The sequence below is a fragment of the Scardinius erythrophthalmus genome (genome assembly GCF_964197995.2).
Source record: "Scardinius erythrophthalmus genome assembly, chromosome: 2".
In the NCBI taxonomy this organism is placed as follows: domain Eukaryota; kingdom Metazoa; phylum Chordata; class Actinopteri; order Cypriniformes; family Leuciscidae; genus Scardinius; species Scardinius erythrophthalmus.
Window position 1 is genome coordinate 24,969,180 of NC_138222.1, and position 18,443 is coordinate 24,987,622.

General features: G+C 37.0%; 1 protein-coding gene across 1 annotated transcript; it reads right to left on the reverse strand.

Moving 5' to 3' along the window:
• Positions 1 to 4,361: 4,361 nt before the first annotated feature.
• htra3b (HtrA serine peptidase 3b) lies at positions 4,362 to 17,058 on the reverse strand. The gene is made up of 9 exons (XM_081350833.1): positions 16,505 to 17,058; positions 10,888 to 10,987; positions 9,400 to 9,622; positions 9,096 to 9,290; positions 8,103 to 8,135; positions 7,692 to 7,806; positions 7,493 to 7,550; positions 7,307 to 7,402; positions 4,362 to 4,665 (listed from the first exon to the last, which is right to left on the reverse strand). The coding sequence occupies exons 1-9, from the start codon at positions 16,917 to 16,919 to the stop codon at positions 4,497 to 4,499; spliced, it is 1,404 nt and encodes a 467-aa protein (XP_081206959.1). The 5' UTR covers positions 16,920 to 17,058; the 3' UTR covers positions 4,362 to 4,496.
• Between the last annotated feature and the right edge of the window lie 1,385 nt (positions 17,059 to 18,443).

Sequence of the window (18,443 nt, forward strand, 5' to 3'; positions counted from 1 at the left end):
TCTTTCTGATAAAAAAAAAAATAATAATTATATATTGGAATATTTTCTGAGCATTAAGAGAACATTCAAAAGTAACATTCCCATAATGCAAAATTATAAAATATAATGTTCCTTTAACCAAGAAAAAACATTTTTGAACATTCAGGGAACATTTAGAAATAATGATTGCTTAAAAAACGTTATTTATACACACACCAGAAACGTGCGCACAGAAAGACGATTCTCAGACAGCATTTCATCCCCAGTAGAATTATATTTCTGACTTATTGCACTTGAATTGTCAAATACTCTCAAAATTGTCAAAATGGCCGTCGTCCCGAGGATTACTGAGTCGCTTATGTGCTAAAAAAAAATTGTGAAATAAAAGGACTATTAATATTGTGAAATATGATTTTGGGACATTTATGCAGGTATTTAGCAGAAGTCAGGTGGGTAGCTTGGAAATATTTCCATTACTTTGGATTTGTAACATTACAGATAAGAATTTAACAGTAAAATGTAAGTTATGTCATGATATCATTAATTTAACATCAGAGATGTTTCTCTTCATTTCAGAAAAACCCAAGGAAGAGGAAAGGAATTGGTCTTTTCCTCAACAGGGTATGGAAGGCTGTGAAGGGTTCTTTCTGCTGCTGTTGCCACAGTTGTGCTGTGGATGTTGTGGAGCCTTTTGTCCCTCCAGCAGATCTGGAGCCAGAGCCTCTTGCCGTCTTGTTTTCCACTAAAAATATCTTAAGGCTTGTTTTCAGAAAATATTAATATTATTTTCTCGACACAACCAGGACTGATATTTTTGAAATAAAACAATCTCATATATATTTCTCATATTTTTCTGTTGGTTTTTCAGAGGCCTTTGAGTCTCTCTATAAAGCGAGAGAGATGATTGGATGCGGAGCTTGGCAGTGTGTACAGGGGAACACGCAAATTTGATGGCAAAAAGGTAAATCTTCCCGAACTGTACAAACATTTTGCTTTTGCATGCATCAAAACATATTCAAAACAATTTACAGATGGTTTAATACTTAGTGCAAGGTCAGGTGCTTGTATATAGTTACTGAAACTTTTTTTTTATTTTTGCAGGTTGCCATCAAGTGGATGCGCAAGTTTGACAATTTTCTTTATCTTGATATTGTAAGTCGGCCAAAACCTGAATATGTTGTTTAAGTGCAGGTTGCTGTAGTTAATACACCTAAATAGGAAGCACTAGGTGTAAATTTGATTGACAAATAAGCCTAGCCCTAGAGGCACAAAAGAAAAACGTTGAGCTCTTTTGAGGCTCTTTTGAACGTATCTGAAAAGATCAAAGAAAAGTATGTTTAAAAATGATATGTTTTCGTCAGATTTTTACCCATCAAACCTTCTGTCTACTGCATTTCTCTAGCCTGGACATCCTGAACCTCTCATTACAGAAGTGGCGCTGCTGCTAATGATGAGGCGTGAACCCATAAGCCCCTACGTCATACACCTATACAAGTAATTTGAACACCCTCGCAAATTCACTCTCATCATGGAGTTCCCCGAACCCTGCGAGAGCTTGCTGGACTTCATCACTCGTCGTAATCCTGAAGTGTGTGAAACAGTAGCACGGGTCTTCATGCGACAGGTACAGTACAACACTGCATCGAGCATGGCGTTTTTCATAATGACATTCAAGCGCAGAATTTCCTATTGAAGAGAAACTCGTTAGACCTCAAGCTGATAGACTTTGGCTGTGGTCAGCTATTCAGTAGTGAGGGCTACGAGAGCGACGTATACGTTGGTGAGCATTTTGGGAATGTGGAAACCTGAATGTAGTGAGGCTTTAAGAAAAAAAACTCAAAAATGTGCAAATGTCTTACTTACAGGAATACAGGATCACGGCCCACCTGAAGTCTTAACAGAACCCAGATTCCACGCCGTCCCAGCAAATGTCTGGGCTCTAGGAGTGATGTTTTATGAGATGGTGAACGCATCTCGTGCTTTTTGCAGAAGAACGGAAATCACAGAAGCCAAAGTTACATTTCAGAATTCCAACTTATCCAGAGGTGAGTGAATAATATTGAAAACACTTATAAACACACACACATAAAGTAAAGGCTCTGTACAGATACAGTTAAAGGTGAAGTTTGTAAGATTTTTTATATATAGCTCAACGTGGAGCGAGAGTTTGGGCCGTGGTTACTGTAGCAGGCGGAGTCATGGGAAAAGAAATCCAGCTTTAGTTACAGATTACAGACCTTCAAAGATTAAACAGGTCACGAACACGTCAAAGTGAACAGAGCGTTGTGATGCTATGCGCTACAAAGCATGATTGAATACCATACAGCAGGGGTCACCAAACTCGGTCCCTAGAAACTTTCAGGCAGGTGTGTTGGACTTGGTTGGAGCTAAACTAGCAAACCAGCGATGCACGAACACCCTGTAGTCTCCACTGATCCCTGGATACTAACTAGCACCCACGCAGAGTGGTTTGGACGGCTCGACTGGCTGTTGTGCACATTTGCTTTTAAAAAGATGAAATCACCCTCACTGTGTAAGAGTACACGACCCACTTTCCCACTATGTAGATATTGATAGGCCTCAGTACTTTTATAATTTTTCATTGCTGCTCCATCAACTCTTTCATACAGGCTGAGTAACGTTAGTTAAATATGTCCCCATAGGTTACCTCTAGCCACTTCTTCATATCGTCTACCCACGTTAACAATGACGATGGATGGGACAATATGAGACCATCTGATCTTCGTACGAAGTTTTCTCCGTGCTCCCAATTTAAAACATTTACGGTATTAACGTTATTTGTCATTTTGCTAAAGGTTTGGCTAGCTATACAAACAATCTTCTAACTACTGAACTAGCTACCGGATGTGCCGTGTCAGTTTAGCGGAAGTCGGATGACAAAATTTTATTTAACCTTTATTTAACCAGAAAAAGTCCCATTGACTTATAGTAACTCTTCTCCCAGGGAAAAACAAAATGGCCATGACAAAATGCAGAAGCGCGAAGTATTAAAAGTGGGTGGGGCGGAATAAGGTGAATAGTCAACAATAATATTCAGCTCACAAGTCTATAGTTGTGTCACTTAAGGAAAGCTGCGACTGTTGATTGCATGAAATGTCCAACATTCCACACTTTGGGCTTTTTTTCGGTTTGATTATTTTTCGGTTAAATTATCAGGGTATTTGAAGTGCACTTTTTCTTGTTGTGAACACACAACTACAAAATGTCATATAATAATGCAGAAGTACATGAATTGGGATGCACCTTACATCTTAATAGCATAAGATGTTGTTAAATGTGCAGATCTTAATGGTGTTCTTCAAAGAGACTGGCCTACGTTAATGAATGAGGTAAAGCTGTAAAATCATCACACACAGCTTGAAATATGCAGTCGTGTCATGTCTGGATTTTGTGATCCGCAGGTCCTGTCCTGACTGTGAGAACTGGAGAAAAAGCTTTGTGTACTGGAAAGTTCTGAAGGGTATTCTGGAATTTCCAACCCAAACATCAGGAATCAGTCGACCTGACAGACTTTCCCTTTTTTATAGCATCTATCTCAAATAATATGATTTAGGCTCGTCTTTAAATTACTTTCAACTGACTGCTCTTTCGAAATCCAGCACATAGCCCACTTTATCATCCACCAATCACCAATTGATTATTTTGTGGGAAAGTTTTATTTCATAGGTCCAACGTTCATAGATCCAGCTGAAGAGAACCAAAAATAAGAGCATGGTAATCAAGTCATATGACATGCTGTAGACATCTTAGACAAACATGGGACATGAATAGAGCATATACAGACTGTTAAACAGATTACATGAACAAATCTCACTGTGATCTCTAGCACACAACATTTGATTGGACAAGATGACCATATAAAAATGTCATTCTTCATGACAGTCATATAAGAAAAAAAAAAAAGAAAAAAAAACTTGCACAGCAATTGATTCTTGCCACTGGTGCTACGATGAAGTTTCAGCAATGGATTACATTTAAAGTATTATTAACATAATCCACATCTATAAGATTTAAAAAAATAACACTAATATTTATAAGAAAACATTAATGTCATTTATGTTTATTTATTCATTATTATCATTTATTTATTATTAATTATGTATGATTATGCGGTTATTTATGTACATTTATATTGTTTATTAAATATTCTAATATTACATTTTTGCCTTTTGGCTGTTTCCGGTACAAAACTTCAAAAATATCACCAGCATTGTCTTCTTCTACAAAATACAGTACTGCAAGCTTTCAAATTTGCCATGAACTAAATCATTCTCCACTTCAAGCCTGCTTCAAAGAGAGCGTGCTGTTATGAAATGCTTTTCATATAAAATCTCTTGGCAGGCTTGACTGAGATTGCGAAAGCTCAGGGTTAGATTCCTCTCAGCTAAGAGGTCCTTGGTGTTTCGTAGAAGGATGGTTAGACATTCCTCTGGCCATGACAGCGCATGACTGACATGATGAAAGTTTGATGCTTCACATTCTGAGAACTGATGACATCACTGCATGATGATGTCAGGCTCAATGTTGAAGAGCAGGTCATCGTTGCCTCTGCGCACCTCCAGCAATAGAGTCGTGTCTTGATTGAGCGCTTCCTTCAGTTCGCTGGTGGTCATCAGTGGCTCTCCATTTAACTTAACGATGATGTCACCATCTCTGATGCCCCCTCTGAAATACGTTTGGAGAAATTATACAATTGTCAGTTGTGTCCTACGGTAAATATCATACAGCAGTCGGTCATTATCACAAAATAAACGGTGGCAGTTGTGATCAGGGCAATATGAAAATATACGTAAATATGAAATATTGATTTTAGTTAAAATGATTTAAAGTCCCCCTGTGGTGAAAATAAAGCTTTTAATGATGTTTATATGTCTGTGTGGTGTTTTTAATATGCTTTAAGACAAACCATGTGCAAATTCATAAGTCAGTCTCAAAATTGCGGTCTGAAATCGCTGGTGTTTCTGACGTCACAAACTACCTTGTAACCAATCACATCAACCAGTCACATCAACGTGTGATCGTCAACGAGTGGATCTATGAGCTGGTGTGAGCGAGTGGAGGCGGGGCTAATTTGCATATTCATAGAACTGCGTATACTAAATGAGGCAAAGGTGTAGAGTTACAATCAAGCTATTTTAAGGCATGCAGAAAAAAATTCAAGGAAAAAAACATTTAAATATGTCATTTCGATGATAAAAGATGAGTTTTAAGGGATAAAATTATGTGTTTTCTGCTACGTTGCTTATGTGGATTGTTTGCCTTGATATTGACCCTTTGCTCGTTATATGGATTACGATTCTGGATTGTCCCAATAAAGTTTTTAAATCTTCAACCCAAGTCTTGGAGCGGTTTGTAATAATTATAATGTACAAAACAACTGGCTAAAGTTTCCTATATCAATTGGCATTCGCATAGAACTTTAAGATTGGTTGTAAAGCAGCTTATTCATATGTTAGAAAATCAAACGAATAATTAATGTATATTCACACGCAACACAAAAGACTGCCCAATACGTTTCAAAAAATGTATAGTGGGTTTTATAGGGCTAATCAATGTAAATAATTATGTAATAATTTTAAAATAATTAATTCAATGCACTTACATCCCCAAAAAATGTATTGTTAATTATTATGTACTTATTGGGCCCTATTTTAATGATCTAAGCGCATGGTCTAAAGCGCACAGTGCAAGTGCACTTAGGGTGTGTCCGAATCCACTTTTGCTAGTTTAATGACGGGAAAAATGGTTGACACGCCTGGTGCATGGTCTACAAGGGTTGTCCCTATTCTCTTAATGAGTAATGGGTGTGTTTTGGGCGTGACGTGCAATAAACCAATCAGAGTCTCTAACTCCCATTCCCTTTAAAAGCCAGTTGTGCTCACGCCATGGCGGATTCGCTATTTACACGGCGGAATCTGCAAGTGGTCTCCAGAGAGAAAACAGATCTGCTCATGCGCAAGTTTAAAGCACGCAAGCAGACCATCTACGGGACAAGCCGGATTCCACCATATCTTTATGCACACAATATTAATCTTTTACATTGTAATCCTTTTATTTTTAATATTTGGCTATTTTGTGTGTTGCTGCACGTCCCTGTGTGTGTAATAAGCAGAGTGTACGCAACTATAGGCGCATTACTAACGCGCTCTTTAAATAACAAAAAAAAATACTCCGCCATTGACTTTAGACCAAGTTTCAGTTGGCCAATGGCGCTGTATATTTCAAATGTCTCAAAATAGCAACACGCCAACAATGCGCCAGAACACACCTCGTTTTCAGACCAGCACGCCCATGGGCACACAAATAGGCACAACTGCATTTGCTATTACAACATGAAACAGGCAGGACGTGAAAATGAAAAGTGCGTCGGGCTGAAACTAGCAAAAAACACTTGCGTCGCGCCTGGTGCCGCATTGCACCCGGTGTAAGATAGGGCCCATTGTGTTCAAACCCTTATCGTAACTCTAACCCATAGTAGGTACATGTTGTCAATTAACATTACTCAGTACTTAAATGTATAATTACACTGTAGCACAGACACCTTCAAATAAAATGTAACCATCTTTTTCAAATATAAGCACAATATAAAAACATCTATCTAAATGTGATTGCATAGCAGTGAAAGACACTAAATATAAACTGGGTCTGAATACATAACATTGGGTCGGGCCACTGCGTACATTCTTGCCACAAAAGTTTAAATATTTTAAAGCACCAAAAAAATCCTTCATACACAAATGGTTGAAACTACACACAGCTGCCTTACAACTCTCCTTTAGTAATGAATGACTTCCAGTCTGTCATTTGTCACTTGTTGGCAGCTTTAAATCATTTTCACTACAGTCTTTAACTGAGCTGCAAGATGGCTTTTTTATGAAAGGAGAGTGGAAGTATGCAGTGTGATACGAAAAAAAGAAAGAAAAAAACATTAAAGTAGCCCCAGATGTTGTGTCTGAAATAGGCTACAGTTTCGCCATGGATGACGGCAGATATTAGGAAATATCTCAGAGGGTCGTGTAATAGATTGAATAACAGTGTCATGTTTGGAGGAATTTATTCAACATTCTTATGTCTTCTTCAAAGCTTATCATAATTTTAGAATATGTATAGAAATGCTAATGATAAGCGCTTCTGTGGATTTATTGCATAAACATGTATAATACAAATCTGACATTTCTTTTTGATTTTAGTCTTCAAAATGTTGTAGTCCACAGAGCACAGGCAGAGATCAAACTTCTTGGCTGGGAGTTCTGAAGCACAACCACAAATGAAAGACCACAGATCATCTGGTTTGGCTGATACTTACTTCTGAGCAGGGGAGTGAGGAACCACCTCATGGACGTAGATCCCACTGCTGACATCAGGGAAATCTGGATTCTGCTGCTTCAGCTCTTCCACGAGACTGGAGGAGACAGACAGAATGCCTCACACACACACATACACACACACGACTAAACAGCATAGCGGTGTTCATTTACATGCGTTCACTCACGCTTCTGTGATGGTGAGCATTCGGATTCCAATGAAACGCTTCTTCACTGATCTTGTCTCTGAAACAATATGTAAAAGTTTTAACACATTTAGTCCAGCAAGAATGGTTCTCAAAAATAAAACGTGCTTTAATATCAGATCAATCATTCATACTCTGACCTCCCCTTCCAATTCCCTTTTTCAAAAGCTGCCTCATGTACCTTTGTTTTGCTTTCCCAATGAATCATTTAAGAATTGAGTAATCCTGTCTGAGGGAATGGCAAATGAGATTCCTGCAGCTACCTTGAGGGTGTTGATTCCTATCACCTCTCCATCCTTAGAGAAGACAAATCAAGAAGAAAAATGAAATACTAGATCAGTGTGTTTGAGTATTAAAAGGAGACCTAAAAATGAAAATGCTACATGTCATATTTTACTCAAACTCCATGCCATGTCTTTGCTTCTGTGGGACACAAAAGGTGAATTATTGAGGTACAGGTGAAATATTAAAATTGTATTGAAAAGAGTGGATATTCTTTTTAAAACAATCATCTTTTGTGCTCCACAAGATGCCACAAGAAAGCAGGGGGGAGATTAAACATTGACAGAATGTCACAGTATGAAATAATTACCAAATTAACGAGTGGTCCACCTGAGTTCCCATACTGAAAACAGAAGAAAAAAAGTCAATTATTGGTCTTCAAACAATTATACACATACCGTATCTATATGGGATTAGGTTTGTGCCAAAATGGTTTGTGCACTGATCATAAATGTTCAAGTGTTGAACAAAAATATAAATCCAAAACATAAAATAAAGTAAAAATCTGACTTCCACTTTAAAATCACTCCAAAAGTTGATAAGAACCTACTTTCAGAAGTTCAAATGAAATAATAATCTATGTTAATTATTGGTGCTCAAACTATTTTAAATACCTTATCTATGGGGTTAGATATATGCCAAAAGTACTGAATATATAAATATTCAGGCTTTGGACAAAAACATAAATCCAAGATTTAAACTAATGAAAAAAACAGACAGTTGATGGACCCCATTGACTTCATTAGTATTTTTTTTCCTACTATGGAAGTCAATGGGGTCCATCAACTGTTGGTTACCGACATTCTTCAAAATATCTTCCTTTGTGTTCAGCAGAATAAATAAATTCATACAGGTTTGAAACAACTTGAGCACGAGTAAATAATGACAGAATTTTCATTCTGAAGTGAACTATTCCTTTAATGAGAACCAACTGCCAGAACTGCAAGTAAAAACTAAAGAAGAATAAAACAGTCAGCAATTATGAAAACTCTAATACAATCATAAAATGCTGATTATCAAAAAGGAAACAGTATAACCATTAAAAAGACGAATTAAAAATTAAATATATAGAATAATAGTTTTCTGTTTTAAAGTTTTTTTTTTCACAATTTATATTTTTGTTCAATACTTGAAGTTATGCTCAAAATATAATATAACACAGCTCTTATCATCATTTCCTATGGACCAATTACTAACTAGTAAGCATTACTTGATTTTAGAAATGAATTTCAGAAGTTGTCTAGACTTCTTAACACCCAGTAAGACTCTTAACATGAATTATTTTGGTTATTCTGTGTCTTACGTTGATGATGGCATCAGTCTGGATGTAGTCCATGTCTGAGTCATGGAGACCAAGTTCTTTCCCATCTCTCTGTGCGGTGCTGACAATTCCTATGGTCACTGTGTTCTGCAGGGCAAACGGGCTGCCGATAGCAACCACAAACTCACCCGGGCGCAGGTCTGCAGAGTGACCCAGCAATAAAACAGGCAACTTTTTCTGCCAAAGGGGTTGTAGGAAGTAGTGATTAAACACACTTTGACTTCTGTATGATAAAGATTGCTCTTTGAGTGCAATAAAAACAGTTTGCAGTTTTATCTTAACTTACCTGTGTGTTGATTTTGATAGTGGCAATGTCAGACTTCTTGTCGATGTCCTTGATAGTGGCCTCGTGCACATCTCCATCACGCATCTGTACTTTGAGTCGCTGATGACCCGAAACAGCTGTGGTGCTGGACACCACATGAGCATTAGTCACGATCAGCCCAGTCTCTGACATTACAAAACCAGAACCACTGGATAGAGGAACCGTCCGACCAAAGAGGGGGTGGCTAGGGGGCAAAAATGAACATATAAAGGCATCGGACAAAATTCACACTATTAAGTTTTAGTTTTAATTAAGTTTTTTTGGTCTTTGGTATTAAATTTGGTTTTGATTTGTTCCAAAAGAAGAAGTACACTACTCATTTCAGAAATAATTTATGAACATACGTTCTTAGAAACGTAAGTGCATGTTAACCGCAGTTAAATGAAAATGTATTATAAATTAAATTTATAATAAATGTAGTTTGCTGAACTTAAGAGTGCTTTTTTCAACGCACTTACTGTACATCTTTATATTACTTTTTGAAATATGGTTAAAGTGTACTGCAAAATGTACTGTACTGACAAGCATGTACTAAAATATACTTTAATGTCATTTTTATTGTAACTTGTGTCATGTATTAAAATATATTTGTAATTACACATTTGTAATGATGAAGTTGTAATTTATAACATTTAAAATATAATAACTTTAAATGTATTATTGAAATACACACTACATCATGTACATCACATTGGTAATCAAGTACTTTACATGCTGAAATTAGTGTAAAATTTTAAAATTGCACTTAATGCTTTAAGTGTGAAACATTGACATGGAAGTGAAGTATACTTAAGTGGCCTTTTATTTCATAAACTCTTTCTCCGCAAGCGTTTAAAAAAAAAAAGTTGCCAGCAACCGCCAGCATTTTTGACCAATTTCACGAAACATTTCATTCAATAACTTAAGGCAGTTTTGATTTATATGCTGTTTAATGTTGATGATCGTGTTATTTAACATAATGCTTTTATCTGCAGTATCTATAACAGTGATAAACATGGATCAATGTCATGGAAGCGTTGTGTCTTAAATGACAGAAATGTCTGTCAATGGCAGGGAAAGAGTTAATATTATATTATCTGAAAGTAAAAACTTGATACTTGAAACTTGAAGTACACTACAAGTGCACATCCGATGCAATGAAACACACTTCTTTTCCACAAGGGTTTATTGCATTTTAAAACATTAATCACCACAAAATGTTCTATAAATGAATATAATATAAAAATATGGGTCTGTATATAACATTTGTTTACTCAATTTCTCCACGCCACACTCTTTGTCATCATTCACAGAAGAATAGCCTTGGCAAAAGCAGTAGTGCATATGTTGAGCTTTAACTACAGACAGCAATGACTCTCACACAGCTGTGTTTGCCAAAAACCTTCCTCACTTCCCCACTCTACAGATGGCTGCCACACCATGAAAGTGTTTGCAAGTGTTCGGGCTTACTTTAGGAACAGCTCAATGTGCACCACAGCAGGGGCGATCTTCTCCACCACGTCAGCAATGAAGTTGAATTTGTACCTCGGGCTGTTGGGGTGTGTGGGACCTATACTAGCAGAAAGAATTACTCATGTTAATAATCCCACTATGGTCAAAAACCAGCACCATAAGTTTTATTTTATAATGCAGCTACTGTCTTTTTATAGTCCCAAATAGCCTGTTCCGGCTCAAGAGGGCATGATTAGCAGGCATGAGTGTTAAAATTCTTTCCTGCAGATTAATATGGTATGTTGATGATAGTAATACTGTGATGATAGTTGGAGAAAGTCTTTTCAAACACAGGAAATGTTCCTCTATAATTGGGTCTAAAATCATAGGTGGGTTTTATCCTCATGCATGCTTGAGTTGTGTTGGGTGTGCAGTGAAGTGTGTCCAGTGTGTAAAGATACAGTAATTAGGGCATGTTATTTTCTGCCAACATCAGGGTGGTTTTTCGCTTGACTGCTGTTTCCTCTAGGCCGTGTTGGCACCACCATCATTCCTTTGCGTGCACACCCTTGTTGTCCTACTAACCTAAAAGTCATTAATGACTCATTTAAAACCTTGTTTAGTACTTCAGTACTTTAAATACTACACCTAACGCTGACATTGTACTTAGCTTTGATCACTGTCTCTGTTAATTAATAGTTAATGTTTAATTAAAGTTTTGATTTAGGCTGTAATTAATTGAGTTGTTGAAAGCCCCAGAAATGTGTTTAATACATAAACAATAATGAAAAATGACCCAAAAATGCTCCAAGGCTGCATTTTTTTTTTTACTTTAATATTTTACTGTTTTATAATTTAAAAATGCCATTTTGGTGATCAAAAGTGAGTTTTAGGGGGGGGGGGGGGGCTACAGGGGGACTTTAATATTCTGTTGAAATATATGGAAGCTTGTTTCTGCCACTGAAAAAAAAAATGATCATACAATATTTTTTTTCCCCACTCGCATTGCAAATTTATAGCTCATAATTCTGAAAAGAAAAGTCAAAATTGAGGAAAAAAAATAATTATGAGACTTAATCTCACAATACTATGGAAGCTTGTTTCCGCCACAAAATAAAAATAAATAAAAGATAATTGCGACTTTTTATCTCACAATTGCGAGTTTACATCTCGCAATTCTGACTTTATTTCTCAGAATTGCGAGATATAAAGTCAGAATTGCGTGAAATAAAGTCGCAATTGCGTGTTTTAAAGTCAGAATTGCGAGATATAAAGTCAGAATTGTGAGATATAAAGTCAGAATTGTGAGATATAAAGTCAGAATTGCGTGAAATAAAGTCACAATTGCGTGTTGTAAAGTCAGAATTCTGACTTTTTTTCTCACAATTGCGACTTTATATCACGCAATTCTGACTTTATATCTCACAATTCTGACTTTATATCACGCAATTGGGAGATATAAAGTCAGAATTGTGAGATATAAACTATTCTAAGGTAAAAAAAAAAAAAAAAAAGTCTCTTTTTTTTCCCTTAGAATTGGACTTTATATCTCACAATTCTGAGAAAAGATGTCAGAATTGCGAGATATAAACTAGCAATTATGTGTTATAAAGTCAGAATTGCGTGATATAAAGTCAGAATTCTGAGATACAAAGTCAGAATTGCGTGATATAAAGTCGCAATTGCGAGAAAAAAAGTCAGAATTCTGACTTTATAAGACGCAATTGCGACTTTATATCTCGCAATTCTGACTTTATATCTCAGAACTCTGACTTTATATCTCAGAATTCTGACTTTATATCACGCAATTCTGACTTTATATCACATTCTGACTTTATATCTCACAATTCTGAGAAATAAAGTCAGAATTGCGAGATGTAAACTCGCAATTGTGAGATAAAAAGTCGCAATTATCTTTTAAAATGTTTTATTCAGTGGCGGAAACAAGCTTCCATACTATTCTGAGGTTATTTTTTTACTCACAAAGTCAGTGTTTTCTTTCTTCAGAACTGGACTTAAAAACTCGCAATTGTGCGTAATATCTGTCAGCAAGTATCACACAGACAGACGATGAGGAAAAATAAAGTTCAAACACGAGTCTTTAATATTAATCCACAGCATAAAACGGACCCAAAGGCAAAAAAAAAAAAAAAAAAAACGCTAAGGCACACGAGACCGGACCCTAAACACAGGAAAAGGCGGACAAATGAGGTAATTAATGTAACACAGCTGAACTAAACGAACTAATGACATAGTAGCCATGACAACACAAGAAAAGCGGGAAAAGAACAAAGGGACACAGGAAACGAATGAATACAAACTAAAAGTCCATGAAAACTAAACTAAGAACAAACACAACTGAATATTTGTAACAATATCTCACAATTCTGAGAAAAAAGTCAGAATTCCGAGCTCGCAATTGCTATAGAAAAAAAATCTGAATTGCGAGATGTGAGGAAAGAAGGTCAGAATTGTGATATAAAAAGTCAAAATTATCTTTTTATTTATTTATTCCTTAGCAGACACAAGCTTCCTCAGAAAAAGGTTGTACTACTTAATATTGAATTATTTTGTAGCATCATTTGTAAATCACTTCACTGTCATATTTAATTAATGTAATAAAATAATAATTTCTTTCAAAAAGAAAAAAATCTTACAGACCCACAAACATTTTAATGGTAGTGGGTTAATTATGTGTAAAGCTATTTTGTCCAAATAAGTATATATATAAAGCTTTATTACTGGCTTTCTGGATGAAAGTATTTAAGCTTTATCATTCTGAAGCTGTGAGAAACCAAAAGAAGCATTCAATAAAATTACACTCAACTGCTAATCATTAATCAAATGCAACACCCCATATAAATGCACATTCCAGTATGGCTGCATCACGGAGCCGTGACCTCTAAGACTTCACAACTGCCAAGTAAGTCAACTTCCACTGGCAACGTGTGCAAATTCATTTAGACGATTACATATAATATTGAAAAACGCCACTCAACCCAAAGTCAGCCAGGCATAAACCAAAGATGAATGTCTCAATGGTTTCCTCATTCATTTTTTCCAGTCTGAAATGGTGAAGAGACGAGACATCAGAAGAGCAGTTGATCACACAATCTGGGCAGCATCTGTTTCTGAGCAACTGGGTTTCTTAATACAATGATTGCGAGGGGGATAGTTTTATTCTGAGGATTTAGACCTAGTAGCCTAAATTGTATAGAATGATAGACTATAATTTATGTGACTTTTAATGCTGTAATGATTTGCTTCTCTTCAGATAGGCATTTCTGCGGGTTCTTTTTTGCCGCTTGCCCCAAATATATAAACTATAGTGGCTAGTGGCATTGCAGTGGCCAACAGTAACTAATGGGTGAATGATTGTTACCAGCTTGGCTCCTTTAAACCTGGTTTTGCTCAATTATTGTTGTGTTTATGGAGTCCACAATCCTAAAAAGCTATCTGTCTTCATCACAGTAGCCTTTTAATTCAATGTGTCTCCAGAGAGGTGGCACCATTTCCAATAGGTGCCTCCTCCCTCTTCCTGTAAGCATAGAGATAACGTTTTACTGCTGATCTGGAAGCAGTTTGATGTTTCCTTTTAATGATAAATTAAAGGGTGTTGGTATTGAGGTCTTATCCAAAATCAGAGCAAAAGGGCAAACCTCCACTGAGAAGCTCAGAGGAAATCATGCCTGGTCTACAGAGCACTATTTCCGAACTTCTCCGCAGCCGCCATTTGAACGTCAAGTTTGAGGTCACAGTCCCATTGGTCAAAACACCCATGATGGCTCATCTGGTTATCAGTGGAGTTATGCTATGTGATGGTCGCTAGAGGAGCTCAATGGAGTATCTTCTGAATGCAGGAATTACGAGACTTGAAAACACTGTGGACTCAGTCATCATGGTGTTGATGAAGGAGATATTAGCTGCTCTTCTGTGAAATCCTTAAAGTGTGTGTGTGTTAACCAAATTGTCCTCAGAATTGAGGTAAACTGCTAGCCTGGCTAACGTCCACGTTCATTTTCTCGTATTTGAGGCGTGGTTTATGAAATGCCCAGAGCCGTTTATTGGGCGCTACGAATGTCTATCAAATGCGCCTGTACGTAGCTCATAGCCAATCGTTTCAATTATACCAGATGACGTATGTAGAGCGACAGAAATTCGACGAGGAAGAAGACGATGGCTGAAGAAGACTAAACTACTTAGAACACTATCTAAGGCTGCATCGAAAGGTAACTTCGCGTTTGATGCCATGTTGGATCCATAGATATAAACAAACTGCTTCGGTGTGTCGCATAAACGTCGTCATCGTCTTGCTGCTCCCTCCCCGTTCTGTGATTGGTTCCCTTTTTGAGGGGAAAATCTGGTCCATGGTGTCCAGGCTGCCAAGCAGCGTGAATAAAATCGCGCTGCGCACAAGGCAGCATGGGGAAACCCAGGCTAGTAAACTGCACTGATACTATTGGATGAGAATATTAATTTAGCTAAATTGATCTGAATAATGAAACTATGTGCTATGAAGTCGTTTCAGAGTCGATTAACTTTGCAACATTAATCAACATTACACTAAATTGAGTTTAACAATGATTGTCTTTCTGTGGAGGTGCTTTATAGCGGAGTTGAATTTGTTTCATAATTGGATAAATTTGCAATATCGACACTGTTATTGAACTGAATATCAACACTGAAATAACTAGAGCTGAATAATGAGGTTATTGTCTTATAGAGCTGCTTTGAATTGAATTTGTTTCATAATTGATGGACTCTGCAACATCGACACCGTTTTTGAACTAAATTAGGCTGAATAATGACAATATTGTCTTCTGTAGAGCTGCTTGCAACATTAATAATAGAATATCACATGGCTGGAAAAGGCTCTTAACCAATCAGATTCGAGAACCAGAACCAACTGTTGTATGAACAGTTATTTTCCTGTTTATTTCTGTGAAGCTTCTTTAATATGACTTGACTTGACTTGACACAAACATTGATACACATTAATATACAGTAGGCCTATATATAATATATATGGGGATTTTTAGAAATACATTTCTTCGAGGTTTTATACAAACAAAGAATGTCTAAGTTAATGTGGGAAAAAACACCTTTTGTGGAATGACCCAGAAATGTATGGCATGCCCCCATTTAGATTGCCTTGTGTGTGTGTGTGTGTGTGTGTGTGTGTGTGTGTGTGTGTGTGTGTGTGTGTGTGTGTGTGTGTGTGTGTGTGTGTGTGTGTGTGTGTGTGTGTGTGTGTGTGTGTGTGTGTCTGTGTGTGTGTGTGTGTGTGTGTGTGTGTGTGTGTGTGTGTGTGTGTCTGTGTGTGTGTGTGTGTGGGGTATAGGCTTGTATTTGCTACATGATGTAAGTGTTTGGCATTCTAGAAGCTGATGAAGAGGTAACCTAATGTCATCCCATATTTCTCTCACCAAAAAAGTACTACAATACCGTTTTTACAATAACTGGGTTAACTTTTGCAACCACTATCATTCGTTTATTACGATTTTGTTGAAAAAACTTATTTCATTGTGGTAGGGTTAAATCCCATTTAATTAATGATTACATTTTCAGCACAAATAAAAGCATACATACATGTTTTGATATATGTTAAATATCTTGCTATACACAAATCACTTACCTTGATTGTTTTCACAGGGTCCTTTGTGCGCATTGGTGACCGCGGGCAGACCCTGCTGCAGCGCTTTCCTGCTCACGGCCTTCAGCTGGCAGATGTTACCGTACGTGTTCCCGTCACTGCCACACACTTTACTGCTGTACCTACACTGACAGACCCCTTTGGACAGTCTCTTTCCGGACGGGTGTTTGCACTCCAGACCATCCCCGCAGGGCAGATCGTCCTTGCGGCCGCACGGCTCGCCCTCTCCGTGCGCGCACACCAGACAGCAGTTACAGCGGTCCGGCACATACCCGCTCGGGCAGCTCGGGCTCGGACACCTACTCACATCACAGCGCTCCGGACACTTGAGTTTAGTATCCGCAACAGCATTTAAAATGTAAAGAAAAACTACCGAAACGAACGAGATGACCTGCATTTTAAATGAAAACGTATTAATTTTCAGACAGCCCTCTGGAGATCACCATTACGCATCAGATTTCCAAAGCAAAAAACGACTTTCCGATGAGATGTGTGCGTTCCTGTAGGCTCAGTTGAAAGACCAGTGTGAAGATGTTGTCCCAGAAAGAGGAATATTGCTTATCCAAGCCAATCTGATCAGTTGGTGGTATATCTGATATTCCACGTGCAAATGATTAAAGCAGTGTGTGAAGCCTCTTGATGTGTGGTGCTGTTACTTCTGCATCTGCCGACCATCTCAACATCCTCGACTGGAGTCTGCTTTTCTCTTCTCCCTAGAGGAGGCGGGGAATTTCGTTTACCCCAACGCGCTGAAAATTCACATGTGGGAAGTCCGACTCATTTCTTTTCAGAGAACCGATTCATCTATTCTTTTTGCAGCTCAAAAACAAAGTTAACAATAAACAGTAGCCTACTAAAATGAATTTACTCTCGACTGAAAAGTTAAACGTGTTTATGTGAAAAAAAGTGTCAGACGATCGTAAACATATTTCCAGCAACGTTTAATTTACGTTTCATTTCTGCCATCTCGGTTCTATCAGACAGTGAGTTGTCCGAATAATCCCTTGTCAAAAATAACTCCACTTAAATGTGAATGTAGCCTACACGCGTTAAAAATGTACAAGTAAATAAAAAATGTAGGCTACTTGCAGGTTTTTAACGTTAGGCTACTACTAAATTGCAACGAATTACAAATGTGCAATTACAAAATAGGAATACATGACATACACGTTTTAATAGAAATGGCATTAAAACATATTTTAGTTTACCATAAATACTTGTCAGAACATTCGGCAGTACACCTTAAACATACAGTAACATTGTTAAGTAATTATGAAATTACAAAGAAAAATTAACTTAAGTCCCACTTAAGTTGTTCAAAAAAGCACTCTAAGCACAATTAAAATAAATTTAAATTATAATACATTTTTATTTCATTCATTAATTAACTATTCATTTATTATTCATTCAGTGTCTGAAAACATTACATTACATTCAGTTCACACTTAGTACATTCTTTTAAAATATATTTGTCCTTAATAAGTAGCTCTTTTTAAAAGTAAAGAGTAAGTATTTTCCCACAAAGGACTGTAAAGATCATGAATTAAAAACATCATCATCATCTCAGTTTACTCGTGCCAAATCCAGTGTACTTAGTCCCCTGATTGTCATTCTTAATTGATCCGGAATGAGTAGCTATAAAAATATTTATTTTTAGGATAAAAAACAAAACAAAAGGGCTCACTTGTACTCAAGGTTTGCCATTCAAAGAAAGCTTGCAACTTCATATTGGTAAGCAATTAAATTCAGTGTTAAATCAAATTTTATTGATGATCAGTGCCAACATGGTCTCTTTTTGCAACCCAGTCACTCTAAATGCGTTTCTAGCACGCATTGTATTTATCGTGCAATTTATACGCGAAAATGAGTTTTTACGTGCATATGATAGGCATGGGTAGGTTTAGTAGTGGTGTGGGGTAGG

Bases quoted from the DNA above. Each gene is read 5' to 3' on its own strand.
- htra3b (XM_081350833.1), bottom strand. From the start codon at position 16,919: ATGCAGGTCATCTCGTTCGTTTCGGTAGTTTTTCTTTACATTTTAAAT. The intron at 9,291-9,399 runs GTAAGTTAAGAT...CCCCTTTGGCAG, and splicing joins CTATCAAAATCAACACACAG to AAAAAGTTGCCTGTTTTATT. The intron at 7,807-8,102 runs GTAATTATTTCA...GTCTTCTCTAAG, and splicing joins GTGGACCACTCGTTAATTTG to GATGGAGAGGTGATAGGAAT.